Genomic DNA, 23562 nt, shown 5'->3' with positions numbered 1-23562 from the left:
GGGTTATAATTTAGTTTATTCACCAGGTAGAATGAGCCAGTTATAGCCAAATTAGTCAAATTAATAATTTCACCAGGTGAATAAATGTTTCTTCAGTCTGTAGTCACCTCAGAAGTCCTCATGGCTGATGTGAAGAGAGTCCAAGGTGGTGAAATTGAGTGCCCATTTACAGTATCTTACATAGTCCAGAAAGAATTAGGAAAAGGCAATCCAGTCTTGTTAGACAATGGGTTGCCAGTCATGTCTCTTCAAATTTTAGGGTGGGGCATAACTCTGTACCTTGTTGACTGCATCTTGAGGTAGAACTTTCCTGACACTCCATAGAACTTCTGTCAGATAGTGTTGAAAACATTGGGCCATGTGGACCTGGGTCTGACTCAGTATGAAGCACCCTTCTTCAGCTGCTATGTTCTTTTAAGCATTTGGTCCATGTGTGTGTGTTTGGCACCAGGTTATGCAATGTTTTAAACTGCTGTTGGCCTTCTTAAGGAAAGGTGGATAAAATTGTTTTATGTAAAGTGAAACAAACAAACAAAAAAACAGCATGTTACAGGCCAGATTAAAAAAAGAGTGCTGGCTAGTTGAGAAGCAACTCTGTGTGAAACTAGGGCAGTGAAGCACAGAACCAGAGAAAGAATTTGCCCTCTTAAGAAGCTTCACACACCACTGACAAGCTACTTACTCTCATCAGTCTGCATTCATGCATAGATGCACATGAGCAGCTGTCAACATGTACAAAAGGCAAGCCTCTGTATAGCAATTGTAGCCATTCTACTTTTCATTCTGGACCTGCTACTGTTAGTTTAAAATCCCTTGCAGCTGGAAACATGGATAGGCCTCCCCTGCTGCTCAGGAAATAATAGCCATTGGCTCATCTCAATACATGGAATTTTAATGGGATCCAACAAGGGACACAGAACAGTTGTCCTGTCCACACCGGTTCCGGAAAGGAAGCCATATCAGTCTGCTGAAACTAGGAAAAATCCTGTGGCATCCTAAAGGTTTACATATTTACTGTGGTAGATATATGTGGCACAATCTATGCCGTGAGAACTAGGAGTCAAGGAGCCTACTGTGTTCCCTTTCTACACTTAGACAGTTATTATGCCCTTCCTTTCCTGATTCCAAGTTAACTATTATCTGTTACTTTTCCTATGAACCAGCAAACTTGTTAGTGCTTATCCTGCTAACCTGGGTTGGCTAGATTCTGGTTCTCAGTTGTGATTTTCAAAGCAAGCACACGGCGTTGTTTGTCAGCGTGGGTGAAATGCGTGTGCATGTAGTGTCGAATGTTGTTTTGATGCTCTGTTTATACCAGAAGCATTGGTTGCTTTTTATTCTCCCTACACAAGCACTTTGAGTTAATTATGCTATGGGGAAAATTGTAGCTGGACATAGCTGCACTGTAACTTCCTGAGACTAATGGATAATTTAGCCATTTGGAAATAATGGGATATGTTTACAGAGAGTTGGAAAGGAATTTTACATTTCCCAGAATTAGGCCTCAAGGATTAGAGAAGATGTATAACATTCACAATAAATAAATAAATACAAAACAATAAACTCTGTGTTGCATGGTAATGATTAAACCAGCAAGAAAGGAAAAAAAGAATAGCTGCCAAGCTGAATCTCCCATTAGATACATTTTTTTCCTGGGTGGTTATTTATTTGTTGTGTTTGTGAAAAGCACACAGAATTATTCTATGCAGAGTGCTTCATTTTCCACATACATGGAGTTTTTGCAGTTGTGTGCCATCTAACCTATGGGTTTTCTAGGTAGAAAATACTCAGAGCGGATTTATCATTTGCTTCTTCTGGTGGCACTCTGCAGCTTGCCCAGACCACACAGGCTGCTGTTTCCCCAGAAGGCACAGTAGAAATGGAACTCTTATTCCCTGACTCCACAGCCAGGTGCTCTACATCAGTGATCTATGCAACATATTCAGAAAACATTATTTTAAATGTATATGACTGAATACCGCCCTGTCAGTGGTATATTATTAAGTCCCAGTTTTGAACCCCAGAGTTAGACACTGTAGGTAGACAGTAATTTATGTTGCTACACAACTGGCCAGCAATCTCCCATGAGTGGGAGGCAGGGCAGTTATAACCTGAAATGCAAGCTTTTCGCTTAGCATCATGTTCACAGTGCTCTTCCCCACACAAAAGCAAGTTGCCCCTCCTAGCAAAACGAGATCTTTAATTCAAGCTTTTATTTCAAGCTTTAGTTCAAAAAGCTTCAAATGACTTGAGAGCCATACATGCTTTCATGGTTCCATTAATTCTGTATCTTAGGCCTGGAGGATCATGCATACTTTGTGTGGTTAGAGTGGGTTGTTTCATTTCCCTGGCAGCACATCACAGCCTCCTACTCTGACTATTAAGCTGTTGGCCTGTGTTGGAGGAATTATTTGGCACAAGTATTTCCTGTCATTTTGAGTTATAAATAGTCAGAATATGAAGGAGTCCCCCCCCTTTTTTTTTTTCAGGCTACATTACCTCCCATTAAATGTGTATATATAATTATTTAGCTTTCTCTACTGGGTTCTCATTTCACAGTATCTGTGAACAGCACTTGGGGGGGGGGAAGGGAGGAAAAGGCCATTTACCAGGTAGGGTCTGTTGTTGGTGTTATTGGTTATAAAGTATGTGATATCCAAAAAAAGAAAAGAAAAGAAAAGAAAAAGTTCAACCCTTTGAGGAACTAATCATTGCTTCCCCTTAATGTCTCTACTTAATTCTTTTCATCAGTCAGTGATGTATTATATGTGTGTGTTAAATTAAGACAACTGCAACCAAATAAAAATAGATTTCATGTGTAAATTTGTACAAACCTGAGCTTCTCAGTAGCCACTTGCATCTAAAATTGAGTCTGACCACATTTACTTATGTACTATGCCAAATTTCTCCCCACTGGAACTCAAGACAGTTCACAATCAATAATAAACACAGCTAAAAACACAGTAAAATATAATATTTTAAAATTTAAAATTAGTTATAGAAGCAGGGATATTAAAACCACTATTTAAAACCACTTAAAAACCTCCACCTCCACCACTGCCCGTATCAGTAAGCACAACTACCTCTAATGCCCTCAGTTGCCCATGTCAATTTAAAGATCTAAGAAAAAATGAAAATCTTTGCAGGCTGAAGGAAGGGCAAACATTCCATAAACTTGGCGCAACCAGTAAAAAGGCCTTCTGTCACTTCCTTACCAAACAAGCTCGTGAGAGTGCTGGGACTAAGAGAAGGGCCTCCCCAAAAGATCTTAAAAAGCCAGGATAATTTAAACGGGATTGCACAGTCCTTAAAATAGCTTGAATCCAAGTTGTGTATGGCTTTATTGGCAATTACTAGCATTTTAAATTGCACTGAGAGACAGACCAGCAGCCAGTGAAGCTGTCAAAATAGAGGAGTTATATACTTTCTGTAACCAGCACCAGTCAGCAGTTCCGAATAGTGTTCAAAGGCAACCCCATCCAGAGTGTGTAGCCATAATCTAGGTAGTATGTACCTAAGGCATATGCCACTATAACCAGATCAGACATTTCAAGAGAACAGGTGCAGCTGAAACATATGCCTTTACTATGTTGATCTTGGACTCTGTTGAAACCTGTGCATCCAGGCTCAGGATTGACTTTCAGGGGAGTATAACCCCATCCAGTAGAAACATAATCCTTGAGTTCAGACCATGAAGAAGGCAGGGGCTAGTTCACGTCTTCACTTTTATTGTAGCGCAACAAAGCATCATATAACAAGGTGGGATTTTTTTTAGCATACTTACGAGGAAATGCCTCAGCTCTCCTCTCTCCTCTCTCTCCCTTTCCATGTAGAGAATGGTGTATCTATGGAGGAAAGGCTCCTGCTCATGTTCAGGATCGCCATGCTAGCAAAATTCTAGAAATCTGGACAGAAAGTATATGTTGGAACATGAACCTTTCCTCTTCGGACATAGTCCCCATGGATGGAGAATGCAGGGAGACAGATTAATAGCACCTGAATAAAGCTCATGGAACAGAGGCATTCCCTACATGGCTCTTAAATTGACCAGGTTTCATTATACTTTCCACATTTACAACCTTTCTCTTGCAGACTTGCTCAGATATCCACCCCTTTCCCCCTCCAGTAAACCTTTAAAAAAATCTCACTGGTCTTCAGTTTTGTGATTAAAATAAAATAAAATAAAATCTTGCTATGTATGACCATGAAGTTCACTGGCCAGTTAATATCCTTTGCCAGGAGCAATCTTGCTCGCATCGTATCTGAGGCAGCAGGCTAGTTTAGAGTGAGACTTCTGCTCACTCTAAACAGTCGCTCTGTTGCAGGCTATTTAGACACAGCTCTGTCTTTAAGCAAGGAGGAATCTACAGTTTATGAGGAATTACCAGGAGACTGCTGTTATTCCCCCTAGCATTTGCTATGTGGTGCGGGCACCTTTCTCTGTGTCATGGTAGGGCTGGCTCACGTTTTCAAGTTCTGGAAATGCCACAGGCCTAATTCTTGCCATGTACAACAGTATAACAACCAGATATGTTTTCTGTTGTTCTTCAGGGACACCTCTCCCTTCTGGGAGATCCTTCTGAAAATACTCAATTGATCAAACTAATTACTCCTAAGTAACTGTCTCTCTGCAAGGATCAGCAGTTTCCTGTAGTCTGTACTCCACAATGAAAACAAAAAGAAAGGCAGACATTCTATATCTGGAAAAGCTAGATCCAACAACTTACAAAAATCTGGCAATATTATGTTCATAATCTTTCTTTTTCCCTTTCTTTTCTTTTCCTTTTTTTGTATTTGTAATCTTTTCTAATCAGGAGAGGCATGTAGCTGTGTAAAGGCATCAAATCTCATTTCTTTCTTCCTTTGTTTATATCTTTACCACACCTTTCTCCTTAAAAAGGATCCAGGGTTGCTTATGTCATTTAAATATATTATTTAAAGCTAAAATCAGTAAGTATACATATAGTTAAAAAGGACAAAACAATGCCACATTAAAATATGGTAAATCAAAGCAACACTAAAAACACATTCAAAGCAGTAAGGCATCACCATCCATTTATAACCCCACCCAAGTAGCCAGTCAGTTAAGGGCAAACATTCCTGAAGAAAAAGGCATTTGCCTGCTTGTGGACAGCTAGCAAAGACTGGCATCCAACAGGAGGGAGTTCCAAAATCTGGAAAGAGCTGTAACTAGCTCCAGTTAACAATCTGGCTGCTGTATTTTGGATTCATTGAAGTTTCCAAACACTTTACATAGGCTGCCCCACATAAGAGTGTGTCATAGCTAGATCAGACCTCTGCAGGAACAGGCGCTACTGGTATTTTAGCTTTAACTGTGCAAAGGCTGTCCTGACCACCACTGAAACTTGGGCCTCCAGATTCAAGAGACAAAACCAGGAGCACTCCCAAGCTGCAAATCTGTGTTTTTAGAAGAAATGCAACTGCATCCAGCACAGGCTGTATCTCTTTCCCTTTATCTGCCTTTTACCAACTACTATTCAATTACTTCTCAGAGCTCAGTATTTACTCACCACATTTATTTTTGTAATGAATTAAATTATAAAAATCTGTTGTTTAAAAAAAATCAGTCAACACTGAGATTCTCAGGATGCTGAATTCTGTGAGTATATTTGTGGAGCTCTGGCAGAATTAAAGCATACACAAACTGTCCTGCATATACCTACAGTCTTGAGTTTATTCTGCCTGGATGGGTGGGTGCATTTATGAGACATAAAGGGGATTCACAGTTATTCCCACTAGACCAGCGGTCCCCAACCTTGGGCCTCCAGATGTTCTTGGACTTCAACTCCCAGAAATCCTGGGCAGCAGAGGTGGTGGTGAAGGCTTCTGGGTGTTGTAGTCCAAGAACATCTGGAGGCCCAAGGTTGGGGACCACTGCACTAGACAATCCATTTTCCCTGTCATTCAGTCTGTAAACTGCTGACTCCTCTTGAAGCAATTCAGCAGCATTGAAAGTAGGCAGGAATACACAGGTATGTCAGTATATAATGGTGTTCCCAGCAAACTATTTCACTCATGTGTTGCTGAGCTTGGAGTACAGGTAGATCACCACATTAGGATTGGAAAAGAAGGCCTATGGTTCTTTGGATGCAACAGAGGAAAATACAGCTTTCATCTGAGTATCTCTTTCAGGCAGTATACTGAGACCAGAACGAAGCTGACTAATGTCTTCTATTAGATTTGATTTTTCCTTTTCTGAACCATATAATATAGGTTAAGTCTAATAACCTTCATATGTTTTATGTCTTATTTAGCCATTCTTAGACTGCTTGAGGCAAATTATTCTTCCATTTTTTTATGTTAGAACTGTAGCTGAAATCAACAAAATGTAGATCATTTCTAACTGTGCCTTCTTACCCAAAATTCTTGTTACACATCCTTTCACAGCATTAGAGATGGTTCACTAATTTGTGGCTGTTGTGGATGTTGAAACTGGATTTTGTTATTCAACTGTGGGAGATTATCCCTTTTCTTTCTTACATCCAATTCAATCTAATTCAGTATTAGGCATATATATACCAACGCACATATTGTGAAATACCCGCAAATTCTGGGAGATCTGATATGTACATTTATGATGAAACCGAATTTGTCTCTATATCCAGTTTCAGTGTGTGGCCTTCAGTATTACCATAAATTATTTCAAGTCATAAGATAAAATAAAATGATTATTTTTTAAAAAATAGAACAGTAGATTTGGCAATACGAATCGCTGAGGCCAAGCTCCAGCACTCTTAGAGAAGCATCTGTTCTGTTTTGTTCAAGTTTCTGCTGGAAGACTTGTTTTAGCCAGTTGGCAATCTGTTCACGCATAAACATTCTACAAAGCAGATTAGCAGATGTGGATTACTGAGCACACAGTCACCTAATTTTTTAAAAATACATATATATATATATATATATATATATATATATATATATATATATATATATATATATATATATATATATATATATATATATATATATATATATATATATAGTGTGTGCTTTCTGTGTAGTGCAGTTTTTACCCCAGCCACTTCATTAATTTGGTACTGTTTTTGCAAATCATGCTAGCAATTGTTGTTGTTTGGTTTTGTGTACACATGGGATTTTTAAAAATGGCTAAACTGTTATCCAGATACTAAGAGTTCTTGACATGATTTGCTGTGTAATATTAATGTCCCATAAACTTGTGTCTGCAGCAGCAATTGCATTTGTAATTACTGCCTCCCAATTAATGTGTTCATTTCTAACTTTGTCTGTTTAGTGAAATGTATCTATTCCTGGCTGCCAACAAAAATTTCCAAACCTTTTCTAATCTGAGGCAAGTATAGAAAAGGAGCAATATAAGGTTTCCAACCCCAACATTCTGTCCCATGTGTTTGGCCTACTCTAGAATGCTGACAGGTTTTATGATTTAAAAGAGGATGAGATCCCAGGTCATCTTTAAACATGCAAGGAGTGGAGCATGCAGCCTCTTCCCTCATCTCTGTTGTTGCTTTGCTTGAGGAAATGTGACATTTCTGAAGAGAAAAGCATCTTTTATGCCCATGGAGACTTTTCACATAAGCAAAGCCCCATATTTTCCCATGTTCTTGTTTATGTGGTGAAGCTCCATGGGTTCTTTTCTTCAGACATGATGAGAATGAAGTGGTGAAAGAGGGGGGGACTAGTCCATTCCCCTCTTTGTATACAGTATTTATAATAACATGCTTCAGAAACACTTGAACAGAGCCACAGTATCTCCTAGGCATTGTCTATTTCATTCTAGTTTTTAGAATTCTGTAGTAATTCTATCACTAGTTATGTATGCCCAAAATCTAAACCTTCTCGGAGAATAGAATTATGTCAACTATTTAACCAAGTTGTACCCTCTATTTTGAGACTGAGATTGTAGAAAAGAGTGGTTCCCCCCCCCCCTTATTTGGTGATATGGAAGAACCATAATGACTTGAATATCATGTGACTCAGCTACTGCATGAATGAAAACCTTTCAAGGAGGTAGCCATGTGAATCAGTTGCAGCAAAAATAGCATAGTCTTGTGGTGCCTTTAACTAACAAGCTTTATTTGGCAGAACAAATACCGATACATATGAAGAACTGGGCTATAGTTCCCAGAAGCACAAGCCAAATAACACTGAAAGATGCCAGAAGACTCTTTGTTGCTTCAGCCCTCAGTGTTTTTTTGATATAAAGAATACAATCAAGTTTCTCTTTCTTTCTCTGTGTTAATCTAATAAATATGCTGGATTTTCTCATTCATGCATACATTGCTTTTACTCTGCTCTCAGGTGCCTTTTTTGCTCTTGCACAGGTTTTAGACAGGAGAAAACAGAAGCATCAGAGTGGCAATAGCAGTTTGGATTTCATTTTGACATGATTCTGCAAAGACAAGTGAAGAATCAGTCAGCGCTACTGCAGTTTCTCTGCTGAGAGGCACTCAGATGTTGTTGTTTTGAAGTGACTTGAGAATACCTTGTACAATGTTAGAGCCAGACTGCTCCAAGGCTCTGCTAAGAAAATAGATGGAGGAAGGAGCTCAAAGCCTACTCTAATCGGCACCATCATTCACACAGATCTGTCCTTCTCCTTTATGTAATTCACAAGCATTACAAAACACCATCTCTCTACTATTGCACAAGGTATTTTAAAAGTCTTTATCTCTTAGTCATGTTTGCCATGTTACTTATGCAGGGCAGACAAGCAATATCATGAAATGGCTTCTTGAAACACCAACACCTGAGGAAAAACTTATATGAGTCTACAAAGCTGTCTTAGCTTTATTGATATATCCAGAAAGGGATAGTATACTCTTTTCACCATCTACTCTCAGCTATCTCAGATTGACCAGGGAGATCTGAAGGGAGATTATAAGCATGTTTGAAGATGATTGTACCTTTCCCCACAACTTTGAGCCCTGCAGCATCTTTGCAAACAGCAATTCAACATTCTCAGATAGGGCCACTTAGTCAGAAATGTTGAGTACTTTTCCAGCACTACAACTCACAGCTGTAACAGTGGTAGGGCAACTGAGATATTGAACCAGGGTACATAATTTAAAGCATGCAAACATTGACTGCTGGAAGGATACAAACCCAGCTGCTAGTATTTTCTGCTGGAAAGGCATTAACCTGCCTGTCCCGAACGTACGTTTCAGCTACTGCCATTCCTCCACAAGCAGAAGGAAACACAAAACAGACAGACTGAGCACAGAACCATAATAGTCATCCTATGCTCAGACTTAAGTGGTCCTCCCCATTCCTCCTCTTCTCCCTACACATGCTAATTTCACTTAACTCAGGCTTAACCAATAGGGCAGCAGGGCCCTGAGCACCAAAACTGCTAGTTACAGGTCTTCTGGGCCTTAAAACTGAAGGTTTTTAAACTGAATCTAGATTGTCCTCTGTTTGTCATGTTAGAATGCAAGACGTTGCCCTGTTATCAGGCCAAATGCCTATCTAGTTCCGTATCCTGTTTCTTTACAGTGGCAAGTCCATGGGAGTCCCAGAAGCAAGACATGGCAGCACTAACCCTCTCTTGCTATTTTATCTTGGCAACAGGCATTGACAGCAACGCTATCTTCAATACTAGAGGTAATCTATAAGTATCCCTTCCCAACACATGCTATATCTTCTGTAAATGTAACTAATCCTCTTTTAAAGCGATTTAACTCAGTCATTGCCATGTCTTGTCAGAAGGAATTCTGTGCCCTGGATGAAGCACTTCCTTTCATTGGCCATGAATCTCCCTTCATGTGTCAGCTTAATTGGGTGGCTCTGGGTTTTATGGAGGTTTGTTACTCAGATTCTCCCCACATGAACAGGAGCACAGGAAGTTGCTTACTGAGTCAACTCATTCGTCCATCTTAGTGTTGTTTACACTGATGTGGGCAGACTGGCGTTTAAGGGGCAAAAGATTCCAGCCATAACTTGAGAAGTAGGACCTAAAGTGGTCCAGCTTCTGTACACAAAGTACGCATCCTTGACAATGAGCTAGAGTGCCTCCCCAGGTGTCTTCTCATTTGTAGCACATGGATGTAATAAAAGAGCACCATAATCCAAGCAGGCTTCAAATGTTCACATCCTTCTGTGGATACCAATTTGGAATATAGGCAGCAGGAGGCAGAGGAGGGACAAAAGTATTGAAACAAGAATTGTTCATTCTTGGAATTGTTTGAGATTCCAAATAGCTGGTTTGAGCACACCTGCTCATCAATTATTGAAAAATCTCTATTTGATGCCGTGGTTAAATGAATGAGACTTTGATGTCCTTTCATTCAATGCCAATCAAACAATACTTTTCTGCAGAGATTAATTAACACAGTGAATCTTCAAATACCAAATAACTAAGTAATAAAATCAAACAATTTAAGTTCGTGGATAATTTACTTTTCAAGGATTTGTATATACTTTATGCCTTCTCTATACCTTTCCAAAAAGTTGTGTCCTTAGTTATATAATGTTAAGTCATAAGGGTAAAATTAGGAGACCACATTTTTAAATGTTCTGCAGCCTGTGTTAGCTTTGTATTTTCTTATGGATCCATATGTTGCAGGAGTATGTGGATTCTCAGCAGACTTTCTCAGCTGGCCAGAATCATACGCTGATTGAGTAATACTACTGAATCACCATATGTGGGTTATATATATGCCCAACTTCTAGTGAAGTTATTTCAAAATGACAGCCATAAAAGTGCGAGTTGTGTCTGCATTTAGAGCCAATACATGAAGGTGATAGTTGATGTGGTAACCGATACAATAGACAAGGGCTCTGCATATTGCCTTGTATGCTGAGCTCAACATCATTATCATCATCATCTAATGTTCAGTAGAAATATGGTCAGTAATCATTAATAAAATAGATTACAGCACTGCCACCAGTTTGAAAGGCATTAAACATTTGAAATAGCCTTGGCACTTCCATTCTGTGAACTGAAGGTAACCTCATCTTCCAGTTCCAGAACAATTTTTTAAAAAAACATTTTCTAAACACTGGAAATAATTTATGAAATGGCTGCTGTATTTTTTAAGGTAAGAATCATGTTTCTATGGAACAAAATAAATAGTAATAATCTGAAAATGAACCCAAGGAATGAAGCTGGATGGTGCACTGTGAATGCTTAATATATTGTGCCATATTTTGCCTGATTTAAGGCCTCAATGTTGGTAGATATCTTATAAAGATAGCTATCTTATTAAGCACAGATAGATGTGAAATGACCTAATTTCTATCTGTGGATAAGGGAATTAATGCCAAAGGTAATTGTGGCAGGTCAAATGCATCCCTGGTTTTAGTCTTATAAATAACATCAGCTGATGACACTGGCTTTGTTGCTAAAATTGGAAGTTTAAGAACTTTTGAAGTCAATGTTGTTTTCCCTCTAAAGTTTTTTTTAAATGAAATGAAGTTCTTGAGTTACTCTAATAAGAATCTTGACATGATAAAAAGACTCAGATTGAATGGATGACTTCTTGAATTCTTTGCTTTTTTGGTGAGCTCCTTTTTAAAGATCTTTACTGACTGTCGTCTCGGTGCTAGCATTTTACTAAATGTAAGATAAAGATATAGTTTATTTATTTGGCCATTAAAGTTTTGTATCAGCCTCTTTGGCCTGTAGGATATCTGGGGGAGGCTTTTCTCCCAGTCTCACCGCATGGTTGGTGTAGACATGGGGGAGAGCTTTCTTAATAGTGGCTCCCAGGCGCTTTGACAGGAAGTTTGGCCCCCTCCCTTCTCTCGTTCCATTGGCCTTTCCTTTCTGGCAAAATTTAATATGTAAACGGCAGCTAAGGAAGGAATTTTTTAGGATAAAATTTTTCTTTTATCTGTTTAAAATGTGTGATTTAAAACTGGTTTTAGGAGGATTTTAATTTTTTGCCTTTTAATAATAAATACATATAATTTGTTTTAAATATTTTTATATGCACAATTGTTTCAATAGCTATATATTTTAAACTATTTGTAAGTCATCTTGAATCACTCCACAGGGAAAAAGGTGATGTATAAATTAAATAATATACTAAAATATAAAAATAATGCAAGAAATAGTAATAGCAAGAAAGTAAGATTGGAAGTGTTGCATTTTTGAAGTAGAACTCCCAGAATTTTGTGGCAAGGACTGAGGGACTGAGTGTTGTCCAAAATGTTAGCAAGCTTCAGAGACTAGTTTTCGGCAGTTTTGCTCTCTTGTTGGTATCTATAATGATACAAGGAGTAGGGAATCCACAAAACTTCTCATTCAAGATCCACAGCAGAAGCAACCACGAAGATATTTACATAATTCAAATTATGAGTGTGACCTACTGGATAGACAAAACTGATTGTATTCAGTGACCTTAGTATCCTTTACATGTGGTAATAGGTATGAATATGTACACAAATATTCATCTTAATTCAAAAATGCATGTTAAAAATGCATTTCATACTCCATTAGTGCTGAGAAAGAGAAGAAGCATAGAACCTTGTGGTAGTGACAAAATGGCTTTAGAATGGAACCGAAAGCTTTTGTGTACCATATTCCAAGGCAGGCAGAAATGACCATGTCACCACATCTAGAAATGAAAGTCTGTCACATCATCCAAAAACAGAGTGGAGAAGGCTCTTGTAGGTATACATTTCGCCTTTTGATTAAAGACCCAAAATATTAATTAACTTTCTGTGAATAAGCTTTTTTTAATAATTACACATTCCAAAGGACTAATGCTGTGAGAGTTATTGTGTTAACTTTTTTGTATCAAGTGAATATTAAATTAGATGACTATTCTGTGCTAATATTATTATGTTAAACAACATAACATGTAGTTTCATTTGCAGTAGTCAATATTGATTAGGTTTTTTTTTCATTTTAGCTATACACTGTGTAAAATCTTTGGGCTCTTTGACTTTGGGACATTTTAAAGGTCCGCCAACCCTTTTCTTATACAAAGAAAAACAATTCTTGTTGTATCATCACAGAACAATCTTTTTATACTCCTAATAGCAAAATATTCTATTTCTAACTGGAGGCAACAATGAGAAGTATTCTGACACAACAAAAACAAATCTCAGCTTTTAAGCATTTACATACTGATGGAGGAAGATAATTAAAGATCTGATTTTGACCATGCTAACAGACTAACAGACATGGGAGCAAACCACTGAAAATATACCAATATTAATGTTTATTTTTATTTACCTGAAAAAGTTGGCATCAACTTTTTAATGATATTTTTATGAACCACATATACCCAGAGTACCCCTAGCAAAAGGGATGGGTAAACCACATCTGAGTACCGTGGAAACTCCGAGAAAGGGTCACCAGAATTCAAAATCAACTTGATAACTTTCTATTGTTATTATGTCTCAAGCAGTATTATAATTAACACCATCACTGTATAGTATAATTATTCAAATAAGAATTTATTTGGGACAGAGACTGCTTTGGTCACCTTGGTGGGTGACCTACACTGGGAACTAGACAAGGGGTTGGTTCTGCTGGACCTCTCAGTGGCTTTTGATTTAATTTATATATTGCCTTTTTAATGACGTGAGCCGCCTTGGGTCCTTTTGAGGAGAAAAGCAGGTTATTATTATTATTATTATTATTATTATTATTATTATTATTATTATTATTATTATTATTATTATTATTATTATTATTATTATTATTATTAATAATAATAATAATAATAATAATAATAATAATAATAATAATAATAATAATAATAATAATAATAATAATAATAATAATAATAATAATAATAATAATAATAATAATAATAATAATAATAATAATAATAATAATTTGAGAAGAAGAATTGTTTGTCACAGGTTATCAACTAACCTAAAGGGGGGCCTATAGAACATTTAGTCCAGACATGGTGACATCTTTCATAAATGAGTGTTTTTTACTGGTGACAACATATTTTTGGGAAAGCATACACAGTACCTCACTCTGTAGGTACTGTGGATCATATGAGGTAAACATGTTAAAAAGGAGAATGTATTAGTTTTGCTCTATTCCATGGTTGAACAGCAGCTTTCTATGGCTACTATCAACTTTATCAATCTTGAGAAGAGATTTTAGAGTAAAGAGAGTTACGAGTCCTACTCTGAAAGTAATACATCTCATCATGTCCCTAGCATGAGATATGTTGACTTTTAGACAAGTAAATATGACTGAAATGAGAGAGTGAAATCGCAGAAGTTGAAAATAAAGAAAGATCCATGGGTGCTATTGGGTGCCGGGTTGAGACATCTCTAATGTACCTCCATTTCAGGCACACAGATTGTCCTTTTGATATTCTCCTACCATTTCAATTCCGTTCCATTTAAAAACAGTGCACACAGGTAAAAGAAGACTGTATGCATTTATTAGATTCCTAGTGGGAAATGAGAACTTGTCCTCAGAGGCCCTGTTGTGTCAGAAGCCTCAGTGGTGATATCCATCCCTGCTGTGAGAAAGCAAGAAAGGAACAAAATCAGAAGTCACTCATCATAGTCATGCTGGTCCCAATGGTTTTGAGAGAGGAATATATATATTGCACCCATATCAGTATGCACATAGATTTCATTTTCATGCTTGCCATCTGCTGCTGTTCCTGTCCCTGTTGCTCGCCAGGTACTTTTTTTAAAAAAAAAGGTGGGTAGGGGCTAGTATTGAGGAACTTATGAATGGGGGGCCCTGACATTAGAGAAAGTGAGATCCAGAGTGCTGTGGAAGAATGATATACCTTCTCATCTTTTGTTTTGTCCCAAGGTAAACTCACTTCCAATCACTTGCCCATCTCCAATTATGCATGTGGGGAAGGGAAGTTTTCTTCTTTATTAGACTTCTTCAGACTCTACAATTATTTCTTTTGTCTTTTTTTCTGAGATGTGAGTTAGCAAAATTCACATGCTGTTCAGTACAAATTAAAGCTGTAGATTCCCCTAGGTGCTGGGGGAAGGGGATGCATGTGAATGCCATATGATCATGAAACAGCATCATTTAATTTTTGTGTTGGCATTGTATTTTTTATTATTCTAGTCTGCTGGAAATTTCTATTTGTCATTGTTTCTTGGTTGTCAAATGCTGCTGCATTGTGGCCTAAAGCCAATGATCATCTCTGTATCAGAACACAGCAGGAGATGATGAATGGTGAAAGACTGCAGCAGAGCGGGCCAAAAGAAAACACAACCACCCACCCCTTTCTTTCCCTCCACTGGTTCTCTGCATATGCAAAGGATTGCAGTGTATTGACTCTGTATATGCTGCCTTTGTATAAATGAGTTAATGAGTGGGTTTGTGCTGCAGTTTTTCTGTGACTGTGCCAGAAGTACAGATTCTCCGGATGTGGCTCTTGCACAAGCATCATTGCGGACCTGGCTTGCTTAATATGGCCTGGAGGACTGTATTTTGATAACCATTCTTCAAAGGTGAGCCAGGTCTCCTTTGGAAAACCAAAAACATATCTGCATGAGAATATGTGTTCTCTCCATGCTGACTAAACATTATCAATGCAGGGCAGGAGACAGTGGAAATCATCCGGCAGCCCTTGGATAAGGAACTCCAACCTTCAAGTGAGGCATAGCTGTACCTGGTATGGACGCCTTCATGGGTACTTGCCAAAAAACATAGCATTTAAAGATAGTGGGCCTCTTGGAAAAGAAGGGGTGACAACAACCCTATTTCGTGGTTGAACACAGAGAGATTCGGGGCCAGATTTTTGCAAATTAAACAGTCAAGCACTGAGCCTGGATGAATCAAACACAGTTTTTGCTTCTCACATTCTCTTTAAAAGGAAAGCTCAAGTTTTTCCATTCCTAAATATGGAAAAAAAATATGGATTTTTGTTAATGGTAATTGAAAACTAACAGAAATTCTATTCCCACTCATCCCTGGCCAGAAGCAATCCATTCATAATTCCAACATAGGAGGCAGCATACTCTTATCAGCTATTGTTTTGGGGCAGACCTCCCTATGTGTTTCATTTTACAAAACCTGTAAAGCAAGTATCTCTCCATTAAGTTGGCTTCTACTCCAGTTGTGCATTCAATCATACATACAGTCCATAAGGAGGGAAAGAATGGTGTTGTGTGACATCAAAAAGCTGTATTTCTTTTTTTAAAAAAAAGTTTATTAAAATGTTATTTGAAAGTTAACTATCTGGCCTTCAAACCACAAGGCCAGAAATCTGAAACAAGTTAAGATTGGAAACCCTAAACATCAAAGTGTTTACAGCACTTTCATTTCCCTTTTGTCTGTTGAGATTATACAGCACAAAACACACAAACAAACAAAAAAGAAACAAATATAAAAAGCACAGAACCAAGTAAGAGATATCTTTGTATTGTTTAACAATCTGTATTCGCTCATTATTGCACTTTCAGTATGGGAAAGATGTTTGTGCAGGTTTCTGAGTACTTTTATTAGTCCAGATAACATTCTAACTACGAGACATTAGCCTCTGTCTAGAGAATACTGTACATAATAGGAAGTGTGCATTTATAGGCGACTCCCATTAGAAATCTGAAGGAGAAGTTCATTTTGGACAAGAGAAGCGGTGGACACCGTACATTAATGCACATATTGCACCTATGTGCATTGGGAAACAGCTACCTTAATTTCTTTTAGTGCAATATCTGGACATACAATTATACTTAAGTTCTATTTCTGGCTTTGTTATTGGTTATATGTACAGTAAGCAGAACCATCACCTCCAATTGCTTTTTTTCAAATCCTTTTATTGCGAAAGTGTATACAAAATGAAGCAGAGAGTGTAGGTGAGAAAACAGAAAGGTAGTGTCCATTAAAACATGTTACTATTCCTTTAAATCAACTAGACTCTGTGTGTGTGTGTGTGTGTGTGTGTGTGTGTGTGTGTGTGCGCGCGCGCGCATCGCGTGTGTGCATGTGTGTGTGCATGTTGCATGCGTCTGTGCAGACCTAATAATAATTACCTCACATCTATCGCTTCCTGAGGACATTTGTGGATTAAAAAGGAATATGTAGTGTCAAATTTGTCTAATAGTACAGCGATTTGGGCATCAGGCTGTAGAACTAGAGATCAGGAGTTCAGTTTCCCAATGTCTGTCTCAGGAGAAAAGCCAGTTTGGGTAGCCTTGGGCAAGTTATACAGCCCCAGAGTGCCAGAAGACAAAATAGATCATTACTCAGCATTTACTATTTAGAAAACTCTGGAAAGGGTTGCCATAAATAAGACGGCACATAGTTATTATTCTTTTATTGTAACTTGCTTGCCCCCCCCCCAAAAAAAATACTGGCATCTATATTTTTCATTAGTGCAACATACTTCAAGTAGATCTGTAATATAATAATAATACTCTTAGAACAGCAGGGCTGGGAAAGACCTTATGGATCAAGGAGTCCAGCCTCTGTCAAGGAGATACAGCGGGGAATTGAACTCCAAACCTCAGGCTCTGCATCCAGAGACCTAAACCACTGAGCTATCCAGCAGTTCTTTTATATATATTATGCTGATTTATTCCCTCCCACAATAATCTTCTATGGGCAACTTTCTAGTTGCAGATACTTATATAAGTGGTTTCCAAATAAACTGAGTGGGATTTTTCACTGTTTTTCCTGTACTGTTTTCTATACTTTCTATTTCTCCCTGTTTTTGTGTTGCAATGCTGTGGCATATACAGTCATTGTATACAAGCACTATTATTTTAAAACAGCAAACACAGATGTATGTACTGGTGTCTAGTACCGATATTATTTTGACACAAGGCAAATGAAGCACTAAGTGCAGCCACTTCCATTCAGACTCCATGCATAGTACAGATCAGTGGGCGTAGGTGAAAAGATAGCAAGGCACTCATTAAAATGTGGAAATCTGGAAGCAGCAGCTTAAATATTTAATAGAAATACTATGCAAAAGCTGGGGGGAATCACCAGGTAGCTAACAAGGGCTCATTAACATCAGGAAATTAATATCTATACCCATATCTGTATATTTTCATATTTCACTAGATCTTAAGGCATGCAGATCAGAATTTGCAGGGGAAAAAAATTCTACCTGAAATTAAATAAGCCCAGTCATTTCCAAATAAATTATTTAGAGACGTTTACTCCAGAATGACACAAAGCACTGGGAGGCTCACCAAAATATACAGATGACAAAAAAAATTCACTTTCACTTAGACTGCTATCTGTCTGTGATTGTGTCCAAGTTAGAATAGCTCCTTTCTCAAGCCAAAATTAAGATTGGCGGAAGAAATATCAACAACCTCAGATATGCAGATGATTCCATTCTGATGACAGAAAGTGAGGAGGAATTAAAGAACCTCTTAATGAGGGTGAAAGAGGAGAGTGCAAAAACTGGTCTGAAGCTCAACATAAAAAAAAAACTAAGATCATGGCCACTTGACCCATCACCTCCTGGCAAATAGAAGGGGAAGATATGGAGGCAGTGACAGATTTTACTTTCCTGGGCTCCATGACCACTGCAGATGGTGACAGCAGCCACAAAATTAAAAGATGCCTCCTCCTTGGGAGAAAAGTGATGACAAACCTAGACAGCATCTTAAAAAGCAGAGGCATCACCTTGCCAACAAAGGTCCACATAGTCCAAGTTATGGTTTTTCCTGTAGTGATGTATGGAAGTGAGAGATGGACCATAAAGAAAGCTGTCTGCTGAGGAACTGATGCTTTTGAATTGTGGTTCTGGAGGAGGCTCTTGAAAGTCCCCTGGATTGCAAGGAAAACAAACGTATCCATTCTAAAAGAAATCAAACCTGAGTGCTCACTGGAAGGACAGATCCTGAAGCTGAGGCTCCAATACTTTGGCCATCTCATGAGAAGAGAAGACTCCCTGGAAAAGACCCTGATGTTAGGAAAGTGTCAAGGCAAGAGGAGAAGGGGACGACAGAGGATGAGATAGTTGGACAGTGTCACTGAAGCTACCAACATGAATTTGACCCAACTCTGGGAGGCAGTGGAAGACAGGAGGGCCTGGCGTGCATGAAGAGTCGGACATGACTTAATGACTAAACAACAACAACAACAACAACATATTTTATTTAGTTGAAAGCTGCTAGACAAGATGGCACAAGCTTGGGTTGACACACATGATGACTCTTTATTCATTTCAGAAGATGAGGCTGTGTCCTGATAACTTCCAGTGAATCTGTGGAACAATGCTAGACAAAATAATTTCATGATGACATGTGAGTGTGGGGAGATCCTTCACCTCTTTTTGGCTTTACCTCTTCTGAACCATCTTTAGCTCGAAAGATGTTGTATTTCTTTGCTGCAAGATTAAACCATCATTAGTATTCAATCATCATCTAAAGGTAATTTATTGGAATCACATTTCCAATATCCATTTCTTACCTCCTGGGAATGCCAATGAAACACAACACATTTTTCTGTGGAAAATCCATATGTAAAGACACACACAAAGACACAAACATCTGTCTATTTACTAGGAGTGCACAACTGAAATGCACACCTTTTAAACATCAGCACACACATTTCACTGAATGAAAATATTATGTACCTGATCATCAAAACGCATAGATCTTTGGGGAAATGGAACTTGCTCAAGTTTCCGTACAGGGGGAAAAATCTGTCACATGTATGGAAATAGAAATGGAAAGTGATTCACAGTAGGAATTTAAGATACTGAATAAAAATGAGATTAATAGATTTTCACATCCTTAGTATCTATCAGCTATCAACATGAATTTGACCCAACTCCGGGAGGCAGTGGAAGACAGGAGGGCCTGGCGTGCTCTGGTCCATGGGGTCACAAAGAGTTGGACATGACTAAACGACTAAACAAGAACAACAAAGTATCAACTAGGGGTACAAGCCACATGAAGCCTAACATGTCTATTGCAATTTTAGATTTTCATGTGACTTTACACAGAACATGAGGCTGTCGACCAATTGATGGTTCAGTGACCAGCTTTCCACCCACACTTTGTGGCTAGTTAGGAAGCTGTCTTTTACCAAGTCAAATCATTTGTCCCTCTAGTTCCGTATGTCTGACTTATACTGACTTGGCAATGGTTCCCCAAGATTTTAGAGAAGCGTCTTTGGCAGCCCTAGCTGGAGATGGCAGGGACTATGCTTTTCTACTTCATCACTGAGTCCTGTGTCCTTACACCATTTCACTGTGTATTTCTCTACCCTGATCCACATTATTGGCTCATGCTTATAGGGAGTACATCAATATGCACATTACAATGGTGGGATAGGGGTAACTGGCATGTGGTTGCCAATTTTTGTTTCAGCCTTTTTTGTGAGCCCTTAGAGGTAGCAGGCAACCTAAACCCAACATTGTTTCAGAGGCACAGAGAATGTGCACTTTTCCCCACTTGTGTTCTTAATTGGTGATATAGCACAAAGCAATCAGAACCTCTCAACATCTTAATGGCAAGTTTGACAGGTTAGTTAAAATGATGAACTATGAGGATTTTCTTCACTATTGAAAGTTCTTTCCCCCCCTCCCTTCCCTTCCCCATCTTGGAAAAAAGAAAGAAAGAAAGAAAGAAAGAAAGAAAGAAAGAAAGAAAGAAAGAAAGAAAGAAAGAAAGAAAGAAAGAAAGAAAGAAAGAAAGAAAGAAAGAAAGAAAGAGAAAAGCTTCCTACTGTAGGCTACCTGCTGGTCATGATTTCACCTTTGTGACTATCTTTATATTAAATTTTAACTATAGCTGCTGCTGTAATTTCACACTTTAATGAGTACCTTAGTATTGTACTTTTTAATAATGAGCACTGCTGGGTATATGCAATTTTGCAGGAGTGTTTAGTTTTGTGCATCTAGTTACCAAGGGTCAAGCTAGAGTTTGCTAAACATATACAGTCTCCCCCCCTTTCCCCCCTACTACTAATACTCAGTTTTACAAAATTTTAAAACATTGTCTCTTGGAAACATGCTGTAATGCTAACACTGTCAACAAGTGCTGTAAGGATATGCTTTTCTGGGTCTAGAATAGTATTTTGTTTCTAATACTGATCTGGCCATTATTACCGGGCATCCTAGGACTGTGAAGCTTGCCCAAGGCCACACAAGGTGGGTGTCATGAGGCTTTAAAATTCTGTGTTGAGGTAGTTCATTGTGTTCTAACCCTCCCTACCATTAGTTTACAGGATAACATATATAGTGTTTCTGCATTTTCACAACAACTCTATACAATAAATTAGGGTTGTGGATTCTTATTCACTGGTACACCAATGAGCTTTATGGCTAAGTAAGGTCTCTTCACTGAGCAGGTCTCTTCACTGAGCATGATAACAAACTGGCTGTCCAGTGTGCTGTGTTACCATTAAATGAATATGAACAAATGTGTTCATACTTATAGCTGATTTTGTGTGTTTTCATCTAGAAGTTAAGCTCCATATGATTCCCCCCCCCGCCATTTAGTGTCCCTATGCTTAGAACTGCAGCCTCATATTTATTGAATTTAGGGACAAAGACTAGAAGATAAAGCAGGGGCTTCACAGAAGATGTGAGCTTTAACGGTCAGATTTGAAGAGGAAATATGTAATTATCAGCTACTCTAGGAGTGAAATCCTGGGCTAAAGCAAAGAAGAAAACAGCACCAGAATTAATTATATGAGCTGTGGGACAGTGAGATGTATGGCCTGTATAGAAATTGGGAATCAGATATTTGTATTTACCCTGCATGATATGCAATTTCTGTCTATCACATATATGGAAAGTGAATCATACTGGGGATTTAAGATACTGTATAAGACAGAAATAATCTTGGAAGTTTTTAAATGTCAAAAGTATAGATCAGCAACAGCTGGTTTGGGGAATGTCTTTTATTTCCTTTTTCTTCTCCCATGTATGTGTCTGGAATAACTCTCACTTGGAGTCAAATTCCACACCTACTCCTTTGGGAGCAGTCACACATATTTACTGAATCTCCCCCACCCCTTCAGTCAATGTTGAATCTGTAGGACAAGCAGTTACATGTTGTAATCAGCTTGGCTTATTTTCTTTCCTGTGGTCTGTTTTCAATTTGTTCAGAGTAAATATTAATTAAAATCCAAACTGATAATGCTGGCAGCACACGGTGCTCATTGTGTGGGTGGGGTATTTGTAGATAGTGGTGGGGGTGAGGTGGGGAAAGAAATCTAGCCATTGATCTTTAACAGGCTTCACTGTCTCAGGAGCCCAGTTAGCAGAAATTGTGTCTGACATCAACTCTCTGTAAGACCATGGAAATCAATTTTTTAGAGCTTGCTCCATGCAGAAGCCAGATTAATTTTTAGCTGAATTGATTCTTAAAATGCTATAGTAGGCTTAATTTGACATTTTGCACAGATGATCGGTGTATCCAAATTTCAGAAGTTTTTAAAATGGCTGCTGGTATTTTTTTCAAGGGGGGGGAGGGCTTATGCTCAATTTAAGCACTTGAAGCACTTGATAGCCATTAATATGAGCTGTCCTGTCAGGGTGCATAGACCTGACTCTCACCAAATCTTGGCTGAATAAAATGTACTGTGTTGGTGCAAATGGTGCAGTGATACCTCTTTAAGAATTACTAGATTGGGATGGAAAATCCAGTTATATATAGGGAAGTATAGAGCAGTGGTTCTTAACCTTGGGTTACTCAGGTGTTTTTGGACTGCAACTCCCAGAAGCCTTCACCACCAGCTGTGCTGGCTAGGGTTTCTGGGAGTTGCAGTTAAAAAACACCTGAGTAACCGAAGGTTAAGAACCACTGGTATAGAGTGCCAGTTTATAGTGCCGGTGAAGGTGTGATTAAGGGATGTGGTGGTGCTGTGGGCTAAACCGCAGAAGCCTGTGCTGCAGGGTCAGAAGACCAAGTAGTCGTAAGATCAAATCCACGCGACGGAGTGAGCGCCCGTCGCTTGTCCCAGCTCCCGCCAACCTAGTGGTTCGAAAGCATGCAAATGCAAGTAGATCAATAGGGACCACCTTGGTGGGAAGGTAACAGCATTCCGTGTCTAAGTTGCACTGGCCATGTGACCATGGAAGATTGTCTTTGGACAAAAACGCTGGCTCTATGGCTTGGAAATGGGGATGAGCACCGCCCCCTAGAGTCGAACACAACTGGATGAAAATTGTCAAGGGGAACCTTTACCTTTACCTTTAGATGTGATTAGGGCCATCCTGCTACTTCCCCCATAATAACCTGTCCATATGTGTAGAGAGAAGGGTGAGGATTGTTACATGCACAGACGGCAGTGCTACAAATAGGAGCTGGTCTAGGTCTCTGCTTTAGTCTTACCTATCCTTGATTTGCCCAAGCATCCCTCCTCATGAAGATGTATTTGATGCAGGCATGGCTAGAACTGTGGCAATATAGAGACCACAGCTATTGGATCAAATAGTACAGAGGTGTGGGCAGTGAGGTGGATGGTGTGTTGGTAGGTTAACTTTTTCAGGGAGGTGTGGCATTTGACCTTGTTACCCCTGTTTATTTGGCCCTCACAAAGGCTCATGCCCTTTACTAGCTGCCACCAGGTATTATCCTCCTAATACCGATTATGTATGTTATACATGTATGCTGCCAAAGCTAAGGTTCATTGACTTTAGGAATCAGAGGTTTAATTAACAAATATTCTTTTATTGTTAAGTAAATCACAAA

General features: G+C 38.7%; 1 protein-coding gene across 8 annotated transcripts in view; it reads left to right on the top strand.

Moving 5' to 3' along the window:
• PCDH7 (protocadherin 7) overlaps positions 1 to 23562 on the top strand; it is a 481200-nt gene that overhangs the window by 343038 nt on the left and 114600 nt on the right. For 2 of the 8 annotated variants that reach the window (XM_078394028.1, XM_078394029.1), the window contains one exon: positions 9493 to 9600. The exons of the other annotated variants lie outside the window; for them this stretch is intronic. In XM_078394028.1, coding sequence (XP_078250154.1) covers positions 9493 to 9600 — 108 coding nt within the window. The remainder of the gene's footprint in view (positions 1 to 9492; positions 9601 to 23562) is intronic. 8 annotated transcript variants of the gene reach the window in all.

This window comes from Pogona vitticeps, chromosome 5, assembly GCF_051106095.1.
Source record: "Pogona vitticeps strain Pit_001003342236 chromosome 5, PviZW2.1, whole genome shotgun sequence".
NCBI classification, from domain to species: Eukaryota; Metazoa; Chordata; class Lepidosauria; order Squamata; family Agamidae; genus Pogona; species Pogona vitticeps.
The sequence above is the reverse complement of the archived record's forward strand: the minus strand, read 5'-3'. Positions and strand labels throughout refer to the sequence as shown.